This window comes from Salvelinus alpinus, chromosome 4 (genome assembly GCF_045679555.1).
Source record: "Salvelinus alpinus chromosome 4, SLU_Salpinus.1, whole genome shotgun sequence".
NCBI classification, from domain to species: Eukaryota; Metazoa; Chordata; class Actinopteri; order Salmoniformes; family Salmonidae; genus Salvelinus; species Salvelinus alpinus.
Genome location: NC_092089.1, coordinates 97069811 through 97092310, shown reverse-complemented (window position 1 = coordinate 97092310; position 22500 = coordinate 97069811). Strand labels below are relative to the sequence as shown.

The following is a 22500-nucleotide window of genomic DNA, read 5'->3' as shown; positions in this document are numbered from 1 at the left end:
CGTGAGCTCAGTGCCATTTTAATCAGTAAACAGTAAAAGGACTAAGTTGTGCAACACTTTACCCCAGCGACTCGGTGAGCCCTTGATTGTGTAGATTGATAGCAGGGTAAGTGCACTGTCATGTTTACTGTCGGGTTTTATATCACGACAGAAAAAACCCTCGTCACCAGTCAATAAAACATTTGTGAATAAAAGAAATGAGAGCAAACTGTTTTTCTGTCTATCTGGAGTCATTCATTTTCCTGTGATCTTTTTTCTTCCCTGTCTCCAGCAGGCACGGGATGGAAGATCTGACAAGAGGAAGAGAGGACAGTGAATGAAGACCGTAAAAAAAAGAACTACCCCAACTTTTTCAGTTTTATCTGCTCCAGACTGATGAGTGGATCTAAGGGTGCTGGACTGTTGGGCTGATAGACAGGAAGACAGGGGAAGACAGGGAAGGGAAGAGAAGAGGGAAGACGTTGTGAGCTGAGGAGGAGACCCGACGTGTATGTTGGTCAATTGCAGTTGTTGCTGAGACTCACTCAGACGGACCATGTGGTTTTTGCCAAGGAGAAACTGTCTGTTCTCCTCTCAGCAGCAGGACCATGGGGTCTGGCATGGTGCCCACATACCCAGCTCCATCTCCAGCCTCAGCATCACCACGTCCTTCTGGATCCTAACTTTTTCCTGGTGCTTGGTGGCCGTCCGAGGCCAGGCCTACCACCCCACTGTGAACACGCAGTATGGGAAACTCCGGGGGGTGAGAGTGCCCCTACCCAGTGAGATACTGGGACCAGTGGACCAGTATTTGGGGGTCCCGTATGCAGCCTCCCCAGTGGGGGAGAAACGCTTCCTGCCCCCCGAGCCGCCCTCCTCCTGGTCGGGGATAAAGAACGCCACCCACTTTGCCCCCGTTTGCCCCCAGAATATTCACAACGCCGTGCCAGAGATTATGATGCCCATATGGTTCTCCTTCAGCCTGGACATAGTGGCGTCTTACATACAGGATCAAAACGAGGACTGTTTGTATCTAAACATCTACGTTCCGACGGAGGATGGTGAGTGGGTCGGGTATAGGAGTATTAAACCAAACTCTTTTCTAGCTCTTATTCTATCTCTCTCTGAGACTGTGTGTCGCTACTGTAGTGTGTGTGGTGCATGCCGTGTTGCCCTCCCTGTGCATGCTGTGTCTGTGTCCTACAACACCACCATCTCCAGCATCCTCATTCTGACTTGATCTTCCATGGCAGACATCTATTTTCATCAACTCTCCCTTTCCATGCTACCGTTTGAGGTTCCTCTTTGTGTTGATTCAAAAAGAACCCCCCCAAAAAAACAAAATATTACACAAAATGGTTGAAAAACCAATCAGATGTTGAAACAGATTGGGCCTAGTACTGTACCTTGGTGCACTCCCTTCCCTTACTGTCGTGAGTGTTCTGGGGAAATATTGATTAGCTATGAGCTATTAGACAATGATCTTCTGTAGGGTTGGTTGGTGAAATATTCTGGTACACTCGAGGCCTGTGGCATCAGACTAGACCATGTAAGACCCCTTACTTTCATATTATTATCGAGAGTTTGTCTTTGCGGTCTTGGTAAACTATAGGTTACAAGTGCAACAGACAAAATAATACAATATTTTGACTGAAGACCTAGAGTAGCAGTCAAAAGTTTGGACACACCTACTCATTCAAGGGTTTGTCTTTATTTTTACTAGTTTCTACAATGTAGAATAATAGTGAAGACATCAAAACTATGAAATAACACATATGGAATCATGTAGTAACCAAAAATGTGTTAAACAAATCAAACAATATTTAAGATTTTAGATTCTTCAAAGTAGCCACCCTTTGCCTTGATGACAGCTTCACACACTCTTGGCATTCTCTCAACCAGCTTCATGAGGAATGCTTTCCAACGTTCTTGAAGGAGTTCCCACATATGCTGAGCACTTGTTGGCTGCTTTTCCTCACTCTGCGGTCCGACTCATCCCAAACCATCTCAATTGGGTTGAGGTCGGGTGATTGTGGAGGCTAGGTCATCTGATGCAGAACTCCATCACTCTCCTTCTTGGTCAAATAGCCCTTACACAGCCTGGAGGTGTGTTGGGTCATTGTCCTGCAAGTACCACTAAGCGCAAACCAGATGGGATGTTTATTTAATTTTTTCTATTTCACCTTTATTTAACCAGGTAGGCTAGTTGAGAACAAGTTCTCATTTACAACTGTGACCTGGCCAAGATAAAGCAAAGCAGTGCGACACAGTCAGTGCGTACAGTCAATAACACAATAGAGAAAAAAGAAAGTCTATATACAGTGTGTGCAAATGGCATGAGGAGGTAAGGCAATAAATAGGCCATGGTAGTGAAGTGATTACAATTTAGCAAATTAACACTGGAGTGATAGATGAGCAGATGATGATGAGCAAGTAGAAATACTGGTGTGCAAAAGAGCAGAAAAGTAAATAAAAACAATATGGGGAAGGAGTAGGTAGATTGGGTGGGCTATTTACAGCTGCTCAGATAGCTGATGTTTAAAGTTATTGAGGGAAATATAAGTCTACAGCTTCAGCGATTTTTGCAATTCATTCCAGTCACTGGCAGCAGAGAACTGGAAGGAAAGGCGGCCAAAGCAGGTGTTGGCTTTGGGGATGACCAGTGAGATATACCTGCTGGAGCGCGTGCTACGGGTTGGTGTTGTTATCATGGCCAGTGAGCTGAGATAAGGCAGAGCTTTACCTAGCATAGACTTATAGATGACCTGGAGCCAGTGGGACAAAACGGATGGCACTGTGATAGACTGCATCCAGTTTGCTGAGTAGAGTGTTGGAGGCTATTTAGTAAATGACATCGCCGAAGTCGAGGATCGGTAGGATGGTCAGTTTTACGAGGGTATGTTTGGCAGCATGAGTAAAATAGGCTTTGTTGTGAAATAGGAAGTCAATTCTAGATTTTATTTTGGATTGGAGATGTTTATTATCAAATCAAACCAAATCAAATATATTTATATAGCCCTTCGTACATCAGCTGATATCTCAAAGTGCTGTACAGAAACCCAGCCTAAAACCCAAAACAGCAAGCAATTCAGGTGTAGAAGCACGGTGGCTAGGAAAAACTCCCTAGAAAGGCCAAAACCTAGGAAGAAACCTAGAGAGGAACCAGGCTATGAGGGGTGGCCAGTCCTCTTCTGGCTGTGCCGGGTGGAGATTATAACAGAACATGGCCAAGATGTTCAAATGTTCATAAATGACCAGCATGGTCAAATAATATTAATCACAGTAGTTGTCGAGGGTGCAGCAAGTCAGCACCTCAGGAGTAAATGTCAGTTGGCTTTTTATAGCCGATCATTAAGAGTATCTCTACCGCTCCTGCTGTCTCTAGTAATATGAGTCTGGAAGGAGAGTTTACAGTCTAACCAGACACCTAGGTATTTGTAGTTGTCCTCATATTCTAAGTCAGAACCATCCAGAGTAGTGATGCTAGTTGTGCGGGCGGGTGCGGGCAGCAATCGGTTGAAAAGCATGCATTTAGTTTTACTAGCGTTTAAGAGCAGTTGGAGGCCACAGAAGGAGTGTTGTATGGCATTGAAGCTCGTTTGGAGGTTTGTTAACACAGTGTCCAAAGAAGGGCCAGATGTATACAGAATGGTGTCGTCTGCGTAGAGGTGGATCAGGGAATCACCCGCAGCAAAAGCGACATCGTTGATATATACAGAGAAAAGAGTCGGCCCGAGAATTGAACCCTGTGGTACCCCCTAGAGACTGCCAGAGGTCCGGACAACAGGCCCTCCGATTTGACACACTGAACTCTGTCTGAGAAGTAGTTGGTGAACCAGGCGAGGCAGTTATTTGAGAAACCAAGGCTGTTGAGTCTGCCGATAAGAATACGATGATTGACAGAGTCGAAAGCCTTGGCTAGGTAGATGAAGACGGCTGCACAGTACGGTCTTTGATCGATGGCGGTTATGATATCATTTAGTACCTTGAGCATGGCTGAGGTGCACCCGTGACCAGCTCGGAAACCGGATTGCACAGCGGAGAAGGTACGGTAGGATTCGAAATGATCAGTGATCTGTTTATTAACTTGGCTTTCGAAGACTTTAGAAAGGCAGGGCAGGATGGATATAGGTCTATAACAGTTTGTGTCTAGAGTGTCACCCGCTTTGAAGAGGGGGATGACCGCGGCAGCTTTCCAATCCTTAGGGATCTCGGACGATACGAAAGAGAGGTTGAAGAGACTTGTAATAGAGGTTGCAACAATGGCGGCGGATAATTTTAGAAATCGAGGGTCCAGGTTGTCTATCCCAGCTGATTTGTACGGGTCCAGGTTTTGCAGCTCTTTCAGAACATCTGCTATCTGGATTTGGGTGAAGGAGAAGCTGGGGAGGCCTGGGCAAGTAGCTGCGGGGGGTGGGGAGCATGGCCAGCCATAGAGAAATGCTTATTGAAATTCTCGATTATCGTGGATTTATCGGTGGTGACAGTGTTACCTAGCCTCAGTACAGTTGGCAGCTGGGAGGAGGTGTCGTGAATATTCTAATCAACTGAGAGAGACTGTTATTTCTTTAAAAAATCATCTTGATTTAATATTGATTAATTATTGAAATAATAACGCTGGTCGATCCCACACTCAGACATCTGAAATAGGTCAAAAGGTTAGGATTCGTATGTGAGAAAGGAGTATCCCCCAGCCAGATAGCATTTACTGTGAAGACTTTTCCAATTGTATAGAAAGCAGGCCCAGGCCCCTAAGACAAGTTTCCTCGCATCAGCTGTCCGCACCAGAAACAGTTCCTCCCTGGTACCGTATACAAATACCAACTCATTCTATAGAGTGCAAGCTGTAGGTTTTGTCACCAAGTCATCATAAATCAATTGCTACCGCCAACCCCCAGAAGCCTAACTCAGTCCCACAGAAACATATGAGAGAGTACTCATCAAACCTTATTTGATGCATAAACAGTATTAAAACCTAATCTTGTAATTTTTCTACCATAGATGGCATATCGCTGCAGAATACTGTGATAGCCATGCTGGTTAAATGTGCCTTTAATTCTAAATAAATCAACGATAGTATCACCAGCATAGCACCCCCGCACCATCACACCTTCTCCTCCATGCTTCGCGGTGGGAACCACACATGCGGAGATCATATGTTCACCTACTCTGCGTCTCACAAAGACACGGCGGTTGGAACTAGAAATCTCAAATTTGGACTCATCAGACTAAAGGCCAGATTTCCACTGGTCTAATGTCCATTGCTCGTGTTTCTTGTTCCAAGCAAGTCTCTTCTTCTTATTGGTGTCCCAGCTGCCCACTTGCATCTATTCGACCATGAATGCCTGATTCACACAGTCTCCTCTGAACAGTTGATGTTGAGATGTGTCTGTTACTTGAACTCTGTGAAGCATTTATTTGGGCTGTAATCTGAGGTGCAGTTAACTCTAATGAACTTATCCTCTGCAGCAGAGGTAACTCTGGGTCTTCCTTTCCTGTGGCGGTCCTCATGAGAGCCAGTTTCATTATAGCGCTTGATGGGTTTTGCAACTGCACTTGAAGAAACTTTCAAAGTTCTTGAAATGTTGACTTAAATGTTGACTTAAATCAAATCAAATCAAATTGATTTATATAGCCCTTCGTACATCAGCTGATATCTCAAAGTGCTGTACAGAAACCCAGCCTAAAACCCCAAACAGCAAGCAATGCAGGTGTAGAAGACTTAATGATGGACTGTCGTTTCTCTTTGCTTATTTGAGCTGTTCTTGTCATAATATGGACTTGGTATTTTACCAAATAGGGCTATCTTCTGTATACCACCCCTACCTTGTCACAACACAACTGATTGGCTCAAACGCATTTAGAGGGAAATAAATTCAACAATGAACTTTTAACAAGCCACAACTGTTAATTGAAATGCATTCCTGGTGACTACCTCATGAAGCTGGTTGAGGGAATGCCTAAAGTGTGCAAAGATGTCATCAAGGGTGGATACTTTGAAGAATCTCAAATATAAAATATATTTTGATTTGTTTAACACTTTTTTGGTTACTACATAAAAAAAAAAAATGTATTTAACCTTTATTTATACAGGCATTTCTCATTGAGATAACATCTCTTTTCCAAGAGAGACCTGGTCCAATAGCAGCAGCGGGAACAAAGTTTCAGACACAACAACTTACATACATTAAACAAAACTATAGACACACATACAGTACAACAGTTACATATTACATTAAAAAACACAAAAGTCTTGACTAAAAAAACAGCTGTCCTGAAGACAATTACACTCTTCTGTGATATATACATCGATCAAGTGTTTAAACTCCACCAACGAAACTAGATCATCAAATGTTTAAATGTTCAGGAGAGAATTCATGATTCCATATGTGTTATTTCATAGTTTTGATGTAGAAAATAGTACAAAGAAAGAAAAACCCTTGAAAGAGTAGGTGTGTACAAACTATTGACTGGTGCTGCACATTTCAATCCATTAAGACCCACACAGCGAAGCTTGAAATGGTAAGTTGTCCCAGTATCATAATGATACAAAATATTGCATAGAATTTCATTGTAATTGGAACAGTAAATACTGTTGTCAGTGTGCTGGAACAGGCATTGAGGAAGCTACAGTGTGGTGGTAAGGGGTCTTATATAGAAGTGCATGTGAATATGGGCTTCTTGTGTTCCGACGTGCAGCAAATTCATTCCACCATTTTGGAATATTTCTGCAGAAACACCCCCAGTTACTCTCTGGACAGACCCTCTGTCGTTGTTGTTGTTGATGAGGAAGGGAGGGATGGGGGGTTTGGGGGGGGGGGGTTGGGGGGTTTGGGTTTGGCTCAATCTGAAGTTGTTGCATGTCACCTTCCAGGTCTTTTCCAGAGCCTTCTGTTATTTTGTAGTTTTTTTTATTCATTTTACAGTCAAAAGAATATCCAAGGAATGTGCCAGGAAACCCAACAAGAAAATGTGTAGAAAAGGAGGTATGTAAGACAGACAACACGGTGGGAGTGAAAGAGAACGAGAGAGGAGAGAGAAGGCCTCCTCTCTAAAGCCAGATATCAGCACCTTTCAACCCTCAAATCAAACTGCTAACTGGGATGAGCAGTTGACCTACAGTTCTCATTAACCTGGACGTGTGTGTGTGTGTGTGTGTGTGTGTGTGTGTGTGTGTGTGTGTGTGTGTGTGTGTGTGTGTGTGTGTGTGTGTGTGTGTGTGTGTGTGTGTGTGTGTGTGTGTGTGTGTGTGTGTGTGTGTGTGTGTGTGTGTGTGTGTTTGTGTGTGTGTGTGTGTGTGTGTGTGTGTGTGTTAAAGAAATAAAGGGGAAGTTGTTGGAATTCCCCTGTAAAATTAAGTCCCTAAAGATTGAATGCCTTGCATGTATTTTTCATCAATAGGTTTGATTTTTCTATGAAAGCACTGTATTGTATGTATTTTATTTTACACACAACTTAATTGTTTATCAAAACCAATTCAAACATGACAATGTGGATGGAATTGGTCCAACAAGTCAGTAATTGACAGCATTCCAGGCTAAATCACGACGACAAACAGATCAATTCTTCTGAATGAAAATAACAAGGCTGATTCAATCAGAAGCAGAACTGCCAATTTAAAGTCATATTACACAAATCAGAGTTAAAGGGGCAATCTGTGATTGGTACATCCTTTTTTTCCGACTTAAATCAAATATATTGTTGTTGTTTTTTCTAATCCTGGATTCGCCCTTTTTAAAGTTAAGTAACACTAAATCAGGGTTGGAATGAGAGGAACTTCAGTCATTTTTGTGTTGCATCTTCTGATCGAACATAAAGAATTATTGCAAGAATTTGTCAAAGGAGACAAGAAAAGAAAGCCTTTGAGGCTGTTGATTACATCTTCACACAACAGTCGAGGTATGCATTCCAAATGGCCCTCTAGTCCCTATATAGTGGACTACTTTTGACCAGGGCCAATAGGGTGCCATCTGGGGTGCTCTGAGGACAAGTTCTGTCTGGAAATCATAACTCACAACAAGCAAATATTCTCCTGCAGGGAGAAAGATGCATCATGGTGTTGAGATAGATTGGATTAGAGTCATTACACCTCTTGGAATTCATACAAACTTTCAATACAGCGAATGAATGGATAGAAACCGTGATCAATATTCTGTAACTGTCATTTGCCTTTGTCTGCGGCAACAGTAAGTTCTGTACTGTCATTTCCAGGAGCAACAGGTAAAGTTCATACTTTTAATCACAGCAAAAAGGCCACGAATCTCATATTTGCCAAAAGCCAGTTAATTGACCTATAAACATTGTCATTATCAGAAGCCTTAATATTAAAGCTCATATTGTACCTAAATTTAACGTTCTGTTAGTTTAAGCAGTCGGAAATCTCAGACACGTTACGTTTGAAGCTCAGCAATTAACCTTGCCTAGTGATCTTGCAGACACACACACACACACATACACACACACACACACACACACACACACACACACACACACACACACACACACACACACACACACACACACACACACACGCACACACACGCACACACACACACAGGCCCGCTCACTTTAGTAAACCAATTTAGTTTGAGACAGACGGAGCCCCCCCAGGCGTTTCTGAATTAGTCCCAGTAGTGGAATACACACAGAAATATCACTTTAATATTCAAACTCCACTTGGAAACATTTTCAATTAACTTCCTCATGTTTCGTAATGAGGAAATGGTTTATCATATGTTTGCTATGTTACTTTTGTGACATATGATTGTGCTGAAGGGGTGACTGTGAATGTGTCTTAAATGACACCCTATTCCCTATATAGTGCCCTACTTTTGATCATGGTCCATAGGGCTCTGGTCAAAAGTAGTGCAGTATTTAGGGAATATGGTGCGATTTGGGACGTGCGTAGTGTGTTCCATACCCTCTCAGCATCCTCTTCAACACTAGAGCTGTAATTTTCTAGCTCATTGAAATGGAAAGGGTTGCTGGGACAGTTTAAATTGTATTCTGAAATGTTTCATTTGGAATAACTTTGGTCTTCGTTGAAGTTTGTTATCTAATGCGTGGATATACAGCATTGATTATTATGTTGTGCTATAGTATGTTGAAAGCTTCTCGTGATGCGAACTTTGTTAAACTTCAGCAAGTATGTTAATGAAATAATTGTATCTAGTCATGGTTCTGCTCTAGGAGTGTAAGGATAGTCACCATCAAATCAGGTCATTCCTTTTACAACAATGGGATTCTAGAGTGACATGATAGTCCACGCAGGACATTCTAGTGACATGATAGTCCACGCAGTACATTCTAGAGTGACATGATAATCCATGCAGTACATTCTAGAGTGACATGATAATCCATGCAGTACATTCTAGAGTGACATGATAGTCCACGCAGGACATTCTAGAGTGACATGATAATCCATGCAGTACATTCTAGAGTGACATGATAATCCATGCAGTACATTCTAGAGTGACATGATAATCCATGCAGTACATTCTAGAGTGACATGATAGTCCACGCAGGACATTCTAGAGTGACATGATAGTCCATGCAGTACATTCTAGAGTGACAAGATAATCCATGCAGTACATTCTAGAGTGACATGATAGTCCACGCAGTACATTCTAGAGTGACATGATAATCCATGCAGTACATTCTAGTGACATGATTCTAGAGTGACATGATAGTCCATGCAGGACATTCTAGTGACATGATTCTAGAGTGACATGATAATCCTTGCAGTACATTCTAGAGTGACATGATAATCCATGCAGTACATTCTAGTGACATGATTCTAGAGTGACATGATAATCCATGCAGTACATTCTAGTGACATGATTCTAGAGTGACATGATAGTCCATGCAGGACATTCTAGTGACATGATTCTAGAGTGACATGATAATCCACGCAGTACATTCTAGAGTGACATGATAGTCCACGCAGTACATTCTAGAGTGACATGATAATCCATGCAGTACATTCTAGTGACATGATTCTAGAGTGACATGATAGTCCATGCAGGACATTCTAGTGACATGATTCTAGAGTGACATGATAGTCCACGCAGTACATTCTAGAGTGACATGATAATCCATGCAGTACATTCTAGTGACATGATTCTAGAGTGACATGATAGTCCACGCAGTACATTCTAGAGTGACATGATAGTCCACGCAGTACATTCTAGAGTGACATGATAATCCATGCAGTACATTCTAGTGACATGATTCTAGAGTGACATGATAATCCACGCAGTACATTCTAGAGTGACATGATAATCCATGCAGTACATTCTAGAGTGACATGATAATCCATGCAGTACATTCTAGAGTGACATGATAGTCCACGCAGGACATTCTAGAGTGACATGATAATCCATGCAGTACATTCTAGAGTGACATGATAATCCATGCAGTACATTCTAGAGTGACATGATAATCCATGCAGTACATTCTAGAGTGACATGATAGTCCACGCAGGACATTCTAGAGTGACATGATAGTCCATGCAGTACATTCTAGAGTGACAAGATAATCCATGCAGTACATTCTAGAGTGACATGATAGTCCACGCAGTACATTCTAGAGTGACATGATAATCCATGCAGTACATTCTAGTGACATGATTCTAGAGTGACATGATAGTCCATGCAGGACATTCTAGTGACATGATTCTAGAGTGACATGATAATCCTTGCAGTACATTCTAGAGTGACATGATAATCCATGCAGTACATTCTAGTGACATGATTCTAGAGTGACATGATAATCCACGCAGTACATTCTAGAGTGACATGATAATCCATGCAGTACATTCTAGTGACATGATTCTAGAGTGACATGATAGTCCATGCAGGACATTCTAGTGACATGATTCTAGAGTGACATGATAATCCACGCAGTACATTCTAGAGTGAAATGATAGTCCACGCAGTACATTCTAGAGTGACATGATAATCCATGCAGTACATTCTAGTGACATGATTCTAGAGTGACATGATAGTCCATGCAGGACATTCTAGTGACATGATTCTAGAGTGACATGATAGTCCACGCAGTACATTCTAGAGTGACATGATAATCCATGCAGTACATTCTAGTGACATGATTCTAGAGTGACATGATAGTCCACGCAGTACATTCTAGAGTGACATGATAGTCCACGCAGTACATTCTAGAGTGACATGATAATCCATGCAGTACATTCTAGTGACATGATTCTAGAGTGACATGATAGTCTACGCAGTACATTCTAGTGACATGATAGTCCACGCAGTACATTCTAGAGTGACATGATAATCCATGCAGTACATTCTAGAGTGACATGATAGTCCATGCAGGACATTCTAGAGTGACATGATAGTCCACGCAGGACATTCTAGAGTGACATGATAATCCATGCAGTACATTCTAGAGTGACATGATAGTCCATGCAGGACATTCTAGAGTGACATGATAATCCATGCAGTACATTCTAGAGTGACATGATAGTCCATGCAGGACATTCTAGAGTGACACGATAGTCCACGCAGTACATTCTAGAGTGACATGATAATCCATGCAGTACATTCTAGAGTGACATGATAGTCCATGCAGGACATTCTAGAGTGACATGATAGTCCACGCAGGACATTCCAGAGTGAAATGATAGTCCACGCAGTACATTCTAGTGACATGATTCCAGAGTGACATGATAGTCCATGCAGTACATTCTAGAGTGACATGATAGTCCACGCAGTACATTCTAGAGTGACATGATAGTCCACGCAGGACATTCTAGAGTGACATGATAGTCCATGCAGTACATTCTAGAGTGACATGATAGTCCACGCAGTACATTCTAGTGACATGATAGTCCACGCAGTACATTCTAGAGTGACATGATAGTCCACGCAGGACATTCTAGAGTGACATGATAGTCCATGCAGTACATTCTAGAGTGACATGATAATCCATGCAGTACATTCTAGAGTGACATGATAATCCATGCAGTACATTCCAGAGTGACATGATAATCCATGCAGTACATTCTAGAGTGACATGATAATCCATGCAGTACATTCCAGAGTGACATGATAATCCATGCAGTACATTCTAGAGTGACATGATAATCCATGCAGTACATTCTAGAGTGACATGATAATCCATGCAGTACATTCCAGAGTGACATGATAATCCATGCAGTACATTCTAGAGTGACATGATAATCCATGCAGTACATTCCAGAGTGACATGATAATCCATGCAGTACATTCTAGTGACATGATAATCCATGCAGTACATTCCAGAGTGACATGATAATCCATGCAGTACATTCTAGTGACATGATAGTCCACGCAGTACATTCTAGAGTGACATGATAGTCCACGCAGTACATTCTAGAGTGACATGATAATCCATGCAGTACATTCTAGTGACATGATTCTAGAGTGACATGATAGTCCACGCAGTACATTCTAGAGTGACATGATAGTCCACGCAGTACATTCTAGAGTGACATGATAATCCATGCAGTACATTCTAGTGACATGATTCTAGAGTGACATGATAGTCTACGCAGTACATTCTAGTGACATGATAGTCCACGCAGTACATTCTAGAGTGACATGATAATCCATGCAGTACATTCTAGAGTGACATGATAGTCCATGCAGGACATTCTAGAGTGACATGATAGTCCACGCAGGACATTCTAGAGTGACATGATAATCCATGCAGTACATTCTAGAGTGACATGATAGTCCATGCAGGACATTCTAGAGTGACATGATAATCCATGCAGTACATTCTAGAGTGACATGATAGTCCATGCAGGACATTCTAGAGTGACATGATAATCCATGCAGTACATTCTAGAGTGACATGATTCTAGAGTGACATGATAGTCCACGCAGTACATTCTAGAGTGACACGATAGTCCACGCAGTACATTCTAGAGTGACATGATAATCCATGCAGTACATTCTAGAGTGACATGATAATCCATGCAGTACATTCTAGAGTGACATGATAGTCCATGCAGGACATTCTAGAGTGACATGATAATCCATGCAGTACATTCTAGAGTGACATGATAGTCCATGCAGGACATTCTAGAGTGACATGATAATCCATGCAGTACATTCTAGAGTGACATGATTCTAGAGTGACATGATAGTCCACGCAGTACATTCTAGAGTGACATGATAATCCATGCAGTACATTCTAGAGTGACATGATAGTCCACGCAGTACATTCTAGAGTGACACGATAGTCCACGCAGTACATTCTAGAGTGACATGATAATCCATGCAGTACATTCTAGAGTGACATGATAGTCCATGCAGGACATTCTAGAGTGACATGATAGTCCACGCAGGACATTCTAGAGTGACACGATAGTCCACGCAGTACATTCTAGAGTGACATGATAATCCATGCAGTACATTCTAGAGTGACATGATAGTCCACGCAGTACATTCCAGAGTGACATGATAGTCCACGCAGTACATTCTAGTGACATGATTCCAGAGTGACATGATAGTCCATGCAGTACATTCTAGAGTGACATGATAGTCCACGCAGTACATTCTAGAGTGACATGATAGTCCACGCAGGACATTCTAGAGTGACATGATAGTCCATGCAGTACATTCTAGAGTGACATGATAGTCCACGCAGTACATTCTAGTGACATGATAGTCCACGCAGTACATTCTAGAGTGACATGATAGTCCACGCAGGACATTCTAGAGTGACATGATAGTCCATGCAGTACATTCTAGAGTGACATGATAATCCATGCAGTACATTCTAGAGTGACATGATAATCCATGCAGTACATTCCAGAGTGACATGATAATCCATGCAGTACATTCTAGAGTGACATGATAATCCATGCAGTACATTCTAGTGACATGATAATCCATGCAGTACATTCCAGAGTGACATGATAATCCATGCAGTACATTCTAGTGACATGATAGTCCACGCAGTACATTCTAGAGTGACATGATAGTCCACGCAGTACATTCTAGAGTGACATGATAATCCATGCAGTACATTCTAGTGACATGATTCTAGAGTGACATGATAGTCTACGCAGTACATTCTAGTGACATGATAGTCCACGCAGTACATTCTAGAGTGACATGATAATCCATGCAGTACATTCTAGAGTGACATGATAGTCCACGCAGTACATTCTAGAGTGACACGATAGTCCACGCAGTACATTCTAGAGTGACATGATAATCCATGCAGTACATTCTAGAGTGACATGATAGTCCATGCAGGACATTCTAGAGTGACATGATAGTCCACGCAGGACATTCTAGAGTGACACGATAGTCCACGCAGTACATTCTAGAGTGACATGATAATCCATGCAGTACATTCTAGAGTGACATGATAGTCCACGCAGTACATTCCAGAGTGACATGATAGTCCACGCAGTACATTCTAGTGACATGATTCCAGAGTGACATGATAGTCCATGCAGTACATTCTAGAGTGACATGATAGTCCACGCAGTACATTCTAGAGTGACATGATAGTCCACGCAGGACATTCTAGAGTGACATGATAGTCCATGCAGTACATTCTAGAGTGACATGATAGTCCACGCAGTACATTCTAGTGACATGATAGTCCACGCAGTACATTCTAGAGTGACATGATAGTCCACGCAGGACATTCTAGAGTGACATGATAGTCCATGCAGTACATTCTAGAGTGACATGATAATCCATGCAGTACATTCTAGAGTGACATGATAATCCATGCAGTACATTCCAGAGTGACATGATAATCCATGCAGTACATTCTAGAGTGACATGATAATCCATGCAGTACATTCTAGTGACATGATAATCCATGCAGTACATTCCAGAGTGACATGATAATCCATGCAGTACATTCTAGTGACATGATAGTCCACGCAGTACATTCTAGAGTGACATGATAGTCCACGCAGTACATTCTAGAGTGACATGATAATCCATGCAGTACATTCTAGTGACATGATTCTAGAGTGACATGATAGTCTACGCAGTACATTCTAGTGACATGATAGTCCACGCAGTACATTCTAGAGTGACATGATAATCCATGCAGTACATTCTAGAGTGACATGATAGTCCATGCAGGACATTCTAGAGTGACATGATAGTCCACGCAGGACATTCTAGAGTGACATGATAATCCATGCAGTACATTCTAGAGTGACATGATAGTCCATGCAGGACATTCTAGAGTGACATGATAATCCATGCAGTACATTCTAGAGTGACATGATAGTCCATGCAGGACATTCTAGAGTGACATGATAATCCATGCAGTACATTCTAGAGTGACATGATTCTAGAGTGACATGATAGTCCACGCAGTACATTCTAGAGTGACACGATAGTCCACGCAGTACATTCTAGAGTGACATGATAATCCATGCAGTACATTCTAGAGTGACATGATAATCCATGCAGTACATTCTAGAGTGACATGATAGTCCACGCAGTACATTCTAGAGTGACACGATAGTCCACGCAGTACATTCTAGAGTGACATGATAATCCATGCAGTACATTCTAGAGTGACATGATAGTCCATGCAGGACATTCTAGAGTGACATGATAGTCCACGCAGGACATTCTAGAGTGACACGATAGTCCACGCAGTACATTCTAGAGTGACATGATAATCCATGCAGTACATTCTAGAGTGACATGATAGTCCACGCAGTACATTCCAGAGTGACATGATAGTCCACGCAGTACATTCTAGTGACATGATTCCAGAGTGACATGATAGTCCATGCAGTACATTCTAGAGTGACATGATAGTCCACGCAGTACATTCTAGAGTGACATGATAGTCCACGCAGGACATTCTAGAGTGACATGATAGTCCATGCAGTACATTCTAGAGTGACATGATAGTCCACGCAGTACATTCTAGTGACATGATAGTCCACGCAGTATATTCTAGAGTGACATGATAGTCCACGCAGGACATTCTAGAGTGACATGATAGTCCATGCAGTACATTCTAGAGTGACATGATAATCCATGCAGTACATTCTAGAGTGACATGATAATCCATGCAGTACATTCCAGAGTGACATGATAATCCATGCAGTACATTCTAGAGTGACATGATAATCCATGCAGTACATTCCAGAGTGACATGATAATCCATGCAGTACATTCTAGAGTGACATGATAATCCATGCAGTACATTCTAGAGTGACATGATAATCCATGCAGTACATTCCAGAGTGACATGATAATCCATGCAGTACATTCTAGAGTGACATGATAATCCATGCAGTACATTCCAGAGTGACATGATAATCCATGCAGTACATTCTAGAGTGACATGATAGTCCACGCAGTACATTCTAGTGACATGATAGTCCACGCAGTACATTCTAGAGTGACATGATAGTCCACGCAGGACATTCTAGAGTGACATGATAGTCCATGCAGTACATTCTAGAGTGACATGATAATCCATGCAGTACATTCTAGAGTGACATGATATTCTATGCAGTACATTCTAGAGTGACATGATATTCTATGCAGTACATTCTAGAGTGACATGATAGTCCACGCAGTACATTCTAGAGTGACATGATAGTCCACGCAGTACATTCTAGAGTGACATGATAATCCATGCAGTACATTCTAGAGTGACATGATATTCTATGCAGTACATTCTAGAGTGACATGATATTCTATGCAGTACATTCTAGAGTGACATGATAATCCATGCAGTACATTCTAGAGTGACATGATAGTCCACGCAGGACATTCTAGAGTGACAAGATAATACATGCAGTACATTCTAAAATGACATGATAGTCCACGCAGTACATTCTAGAGTGACATGATAGTCCACGCAGTACATTCTAGAGTGACATGATAGTCCATGCAGTACATTCTAGAGTGACATGATAATCCATGCAGCACATTCTAGAGTGACATGATAGTCCACGCAGTACATTCTAGAGTGACATGATAGTCCATGCAGTACATTCTAGAGTGACATGATAGTCCATGCAGGACATTCTAGAGTGACATGATAGTCCACGCAGTACATTCTAGAGTGACATGATAATCCATGCAGTACATTCTAGAGGGACATGATAGTCCATGCAGTACATTCTAGAGTGACATGATAGTCCACGCAGTACATTCCAGAGTGACATGATAGTCTATGCAGTACATTTCTACAATAGTACAGAACATGTTGATTGTGTGTTTCGGTTTCTGTCCCTCCTGTTACTTTCTTAGTAATGGTACAGTAATATGTGTCAGTGGTGTATGAAGTTATGGACTCCATTGAAACACCTCTAACAGTTGGTCCTTTATATTGGAACAGAGTCATACACCCACCAGGGATCTGCTGGTACAGTATCTACAAACCTTTTCATTATAACAGCTATATTGTGAAGCTCCAATCTCTTCACGAACATGGATCCTCAAGAGGTACACTGATTAATTCTGAGGAAGAAATGTGGCATTCGGCGTGCGATACAATGGCGTGCGATATGATTGTTGCCAAGCAACAATAAGCAGTCGTGATAGGAGCGCGTCACGCCTTTGTCTTGTTTGTCAGCGCTCAATTGAATGATTTCAGGTCCAGTTCAGCCAATGATGTGAGGAGAAAAGGTCAGTTATCATTACAATGAAAATACATAAGGCTACATACTATATACTGAATGAGCCAGACTATACCAACATATGATGACACCGCTCAACACGTATAACGACACAAGGCGAGAGCCAGATGCAGACAAGGGAGGCAGATGGTTTGAGCTTTGATATTTATTTTAGTCCAAAGGGTAGGCAAAAGGCAGGTTGGGGACAGGCAACAGTTCATAACCAGGTCAGAGTCCAAAACGGTACAGGGCTGCAGGCATGCACGAGGTCAGGGGCAAACAGAATGGTCAGGCAGGCGGGCTCAGAGTCAGGACAGGCAAGGGTCAGGCAGGCGGGCTCAGAGTCAGGACAGGCAAGGGTCAGGCAGGCGGGCTCAGAGTCAGGACAGGCAAGGGTCAGGCAGGCGGGCTCAGAGTCAGGACAGGCAAGGGTCAGGCAGGCGGGCTCAGAGTCAGGACAGGCAAGGGTCAGGACCAGGAGGACGAGAAAAATAACAGAGACTGGGAAAAAACACAGGAGCTAGGAGAAAAACGCTGGTTGACTTGGCAAAAAAGACGAACTAGCACAGACAAAAAAACACAGGTATAAATACACAGGGGATAATGGGGAAGATGAGGGGGGTGGAGACAAGCACAAGGACAGGTGAAAGAGATCAGGATGTGACATCACTGCACAAACCTTCCATCACTGCACACAAAGCATATTGTTTTCTTTTTGGTCAGAATCTTCAAGCGCCATTGGAGCTATTTTAAGAATAACTGCTGAAACTCCTGCTGTATTATTCAGACTGTGCAGTGACCTGCCTATTATAGGCAGAGAAAACCTCACCACCCACTGTGAAGAAATACCTGTCTGTCTGTGTCTTAACCCAGAATGTGAAGAGGAGAAGGAGAGAGAAGGAGAGAGAGAGATAGGAAGGGAGAGTGAGGGAGAAAGAGAGAGAGAGGCAAGGAGAGAGAGAGAGAAAGAGAGAGAGAGAGAGAGAGAGAGAGAGAGAGAGAGAGAGAGAGAGAGAGAGAGAGAGAGAGAGAGAGAGAGAGAGAGAACCCAATGAGCACAGACGTTATTCAATATCTATTCCACGTTGGTTCAACATGAGTTATTTGAAAGGTATTGGACACAACGTTGATTCAACCAGTGTTTGCCCAGTGGGAAGGATTCAGACCGATCGAGAAAAAGAAGGAGATATAAAAGGCCTCGGAAAGTGAAGAACTGTACAATACCCTCTCTCTATGTCTCACCAGTCCTGGTCAGACAGCCCCAGGCTACAGAGACCACTGTCTCTCTATGTCTCACCAGTCCTGGTCAGACAGCCCCAGGCTACAGAGACCACTGTCTCTCTATGTCTCACCAGTCCTGGTCAGACAGCCCCAGGCTACAGAGACCACTGTCTCTCTATGTCTCACCAGTCCTGGTCAGACAGCCCCAGAATACAGAGACCACTGTCTCTCTATGTCTCACCAGTCCTGGTCAGACAGCCCCAGGCTACAGAGACCACTGTCTCTCTATGTCTCACCAGTCCTGGTCAGACAGCCCCAGGCTACAGAGACCACTGTCTCTCTATGTCTCACCAGTCCTGGTCAGACAGCCCCAGGCTACAGAGACCACTGTCTCTCTATGTCTCACCAGTCCTGGTCAGACAGCCCCAGGCTACAGAGACCACTGTCTCTCTATGTCTCACCAGTCCTGGTCAGACAGCCCCAGGCTACAGAGACCACTGTCTCTCTATGTCTCACCAGTCCTGGTCAGACAGCCCCAGAATACAGAGACCACTGTCTCTCTATGTCTCACCAGTCCTGGTCAGACAGCCCCAGAATACAGAGACCACTGTCTCTCTATGTCTCACCAGTCCTGGTCAGACAGCCCCAGGCTACAGAGACCACTGTCTCTCTATGTCTCACCAGTCCTGGTCAGACAGCCCCAGGCTACAGAGACCACTGTCTCTCTATGTCTCACCAGTCCTGGTCAGACAGCCCCAGGCTACAGAGACCACTGTCTCTCTATGTCTCACCAGTCCTGGTCAGACAGCCCCAGGCTACAGAGACCACTGTCTCTCTATGTCTCACCAGTCCTGGTCAGACAGCCCCAGGCTACAGAGACCACTGTCTCTCTATGTCTCACCAGTCCTGGTCAGACAGCCACAGAATACAGAGACCACTGTCTCTCTATGTCTCACCAGTCCTGGTCAGACAGCCCCAGGCTACAGAGACCACTGTCTCTCTATGTCTCACCAGTCCTGGTCAGACAGCCCCAGGCTACAGAGACCACTGTCTCTCTATGTCTCACCAGTCCTGGTCAGACAGCCCCAGAATACAGAGACCACTGTCTCTCTATGTCTCACCAGTCCTGGTCAGACAGCCCCAGGCTACAGAGACCACTGTCTCTCTATGTCTCACCAGTCCTGGTCAGACAGCCCCAGAATACAGAGACCACTGTCTCTCTATGTCTCACCAGTCCTGGTCAGACAGCCTCAGGCTACAGAGACCACTGTCTCTCTATGTCTCACCAGTCCTGGTCAGACAGCCCCAGGCTACAGAGACCACTGTCTCTCTATGTCTCACCAGTCCTGGTCAGACAGCCTCAGAATACAGAGACCACTGTCTCACTATGTCTCACCAGTCCTGGTCAGACAGCCCCAGAATACAGAGACCACTGTCTCTCTATGTCTCACCAGTCCTGGTCAGACAGCCCCAGGCTACAGAGACCACTGTCTCTCTATGTCTCACCAGTCCTGGTCAGACAGCCCCAGAATACAGAGACCACTGTCTCTCTATGTCTCACCAGTCCTGGTCAGACAGTCCCAGGCTACAGAGACCACTGTCTCTCTATGTCTCACCAGTCCTGGTCAGACAGCCCCAGGCTACAGAGACCGCTGTCTCTCTATGTCTCACCAGTCTTGGTCAGACAGCCCCAGAATAGAGACCACTGTCTCTCTATGTCTCACCAGTCCTTGTCAGACAGCCCCAGAATACAGAGACCACTGTCTCTCTATGTCTCACCAGTCCTGGTCAGACAGCCCCAGAATACAGAGACCACTGTCTCTCTATGTCTCACCAGTCCTGGTCAGACAGCCCCAGGCTACAGAGACCACTGTCTCTCTATGTCTCACCAGTCCTGGTCAGACAGCCCCAGAATACAGAGAGCACTGTCTCTCTATGTCTCACCAGTCCTGGTCAGACAGCCCCAGGCTACAAAGACCACTGTCTCTCTATGTCTCACCAGTCCTGGTCAGACAGCCCCAGAATACAGAGACCACTGTCTCTCTATGTCTCACCAGTCCTGGTCAGACAGCCCCAGGCTACAGAGACCACTGTCTCTCTATGTCTCACCAGTCCTGGTCAGACAGCCCCAGGCTACAGAGACCACTGTCTCTCACCACTGTCTCTCTATGTCTCACCAGTCCTGGTCAGACAGCCCCAGAATACAGAGACCACTGTCTCTCTATGTCTCACCAGTCCTGGTCAGACAGCCTCAGAATAGAGACCACTGTCTCTCTATGTCTCACCAGTCCCGGTCAGACAGCCCCAGGCTACAGAGACCACTGTCTCTCTATGTCTCACCAGTCCCGGTCAGACAGCCCCAGGCTACAGAGACCACTGTCTCTCTATGTCTCACCAGTCCTGGTCAGAGAGCCCCAGGCTACAGAGACCACTGTCTCTCTATGTCTCACCAGTCCTGGTCAGACAGCCCCAGGCTACAGAGACCACTGTCTCTCTATGTCTCACCAGTCCTGGTCAGACAGCCTCAGAATACAGAGACCACTGTCTCTCTATGTCTCACCAGTCCTGGTCAGACAGCCCCAGGCTACAGAGACCACTGTCTCTCTATGTCTCACCAGTCCTGGTCAGACAGCCCCAGGCTACAGAGACCAGCCAACTGTCATAATCTCCCCAGACGAGGGCACTGAGCAGCCAACAGTCTAGTTATACAGAGAGAAGTGTTGATTATCCACATCTCTGTCAGTCCTACACACGTGGAGAGAGCTTTTAAAACATGTCCTTGATCCATCACAATGGGCTGAAGAAAGCTTCTACAAAGGTATAGACCAGGGATAGTCAGAAGGGGCTGAATAGAGCCTCTATAAAGGTAAAGACCAGGGATAGTCAGAAGGGGATGAATAGAGCCTCTATAAAGGTATAGACCAGGGATAGTCAGAAGGGGCTGAATAGAGCCTCTATAAAGGTATAGACCAGGGATAGTCAGAAGGGGCTGAATAGAGCCTCTATAAAGGTAAAGACCAGGGATAGTCAGAAAGGGATGAATAGAGCCTCTATAAAGGTATAGACCAGGGATAGTCAGAAGGGGCTGAATAGAGCCTCTATAAAGGTATAGACCAGGGATAGTCAGAAGGGGCTGAATAGAGCCTCTATAAAGGTAAAGACCAGGGATAGTCAGAAGGGGCTGAATAGAGCCTCTATAAAGGTAAAGACCAGGGATAGTCAGAAGGGGCTGAATAGAGCCTCTATAAAGGTATAGACCAGGGATAGTCAGAAGGGGCTGAATAGAGCCTCTATAAAGGTATAGACCAGGGATAGTCAGAAGGGGCTGAATAGAGCCTCTATAAAGGTATAGACCAGGGATAGTCAGAAAGGGATGAATAGAGCCTCTATAAAGGTATAGACCAGGGATAGTCAGAAGGGGCTGAATAGAGCCTCTATAAAGGTAAAGACCAGGGATAGTCAGAAGGGGCTGAATAGAGCCTCTATAAAGGTATATACCAGGGATAGTCAGAAGGGGCTGAATAGAGCCTCTATAAAGGTAAAGACCAGGGATAGTCAGAAGGGGCTGAATAGAGCCTCTATAAAGGTATAGACCAGGGATAGTCAGAAGGGGCTGAATAGAGCCTCTATAAAGGTAAAGACCAGGGATAGTCAGAAGG

The 22500-nt window shown here is 43.9% G+C and overlaps 1 protein-coding gene across 4 annotated transcripts in view; it reads left to right on the top strand.

The window, feature by feature from the left end:
• The window catches only part of LOC139574753 (neuroligin-3-like), a 451466-nt gene that overhangs the window by 106122 nt on the left and 322844 nt on the right, over positions 1 to 22500 (top strand). For 2 of the 4 annotated variants that reach the window (XM_071399620.1, XM_071399617.1), the window contains 2 exons: positions 272 to 1040; positions 6906 to 6965. In XM_071399620.1, the coding sequence (XP_071255721.1) occupies positions 536 to 1040; positions 6906 to 6965 (565 nt within the window). In that variant the 5' untranslated portion in view covers positions 272 to 535. The remainder of the gene's footprint in view (positions 1 to 271; positions 1041 to 6905; positions 6966 to 22500) is intronic. The other 2 variants (XM_071399618.1, XM_071399621.1) reach the window with 2 other exon arrangements.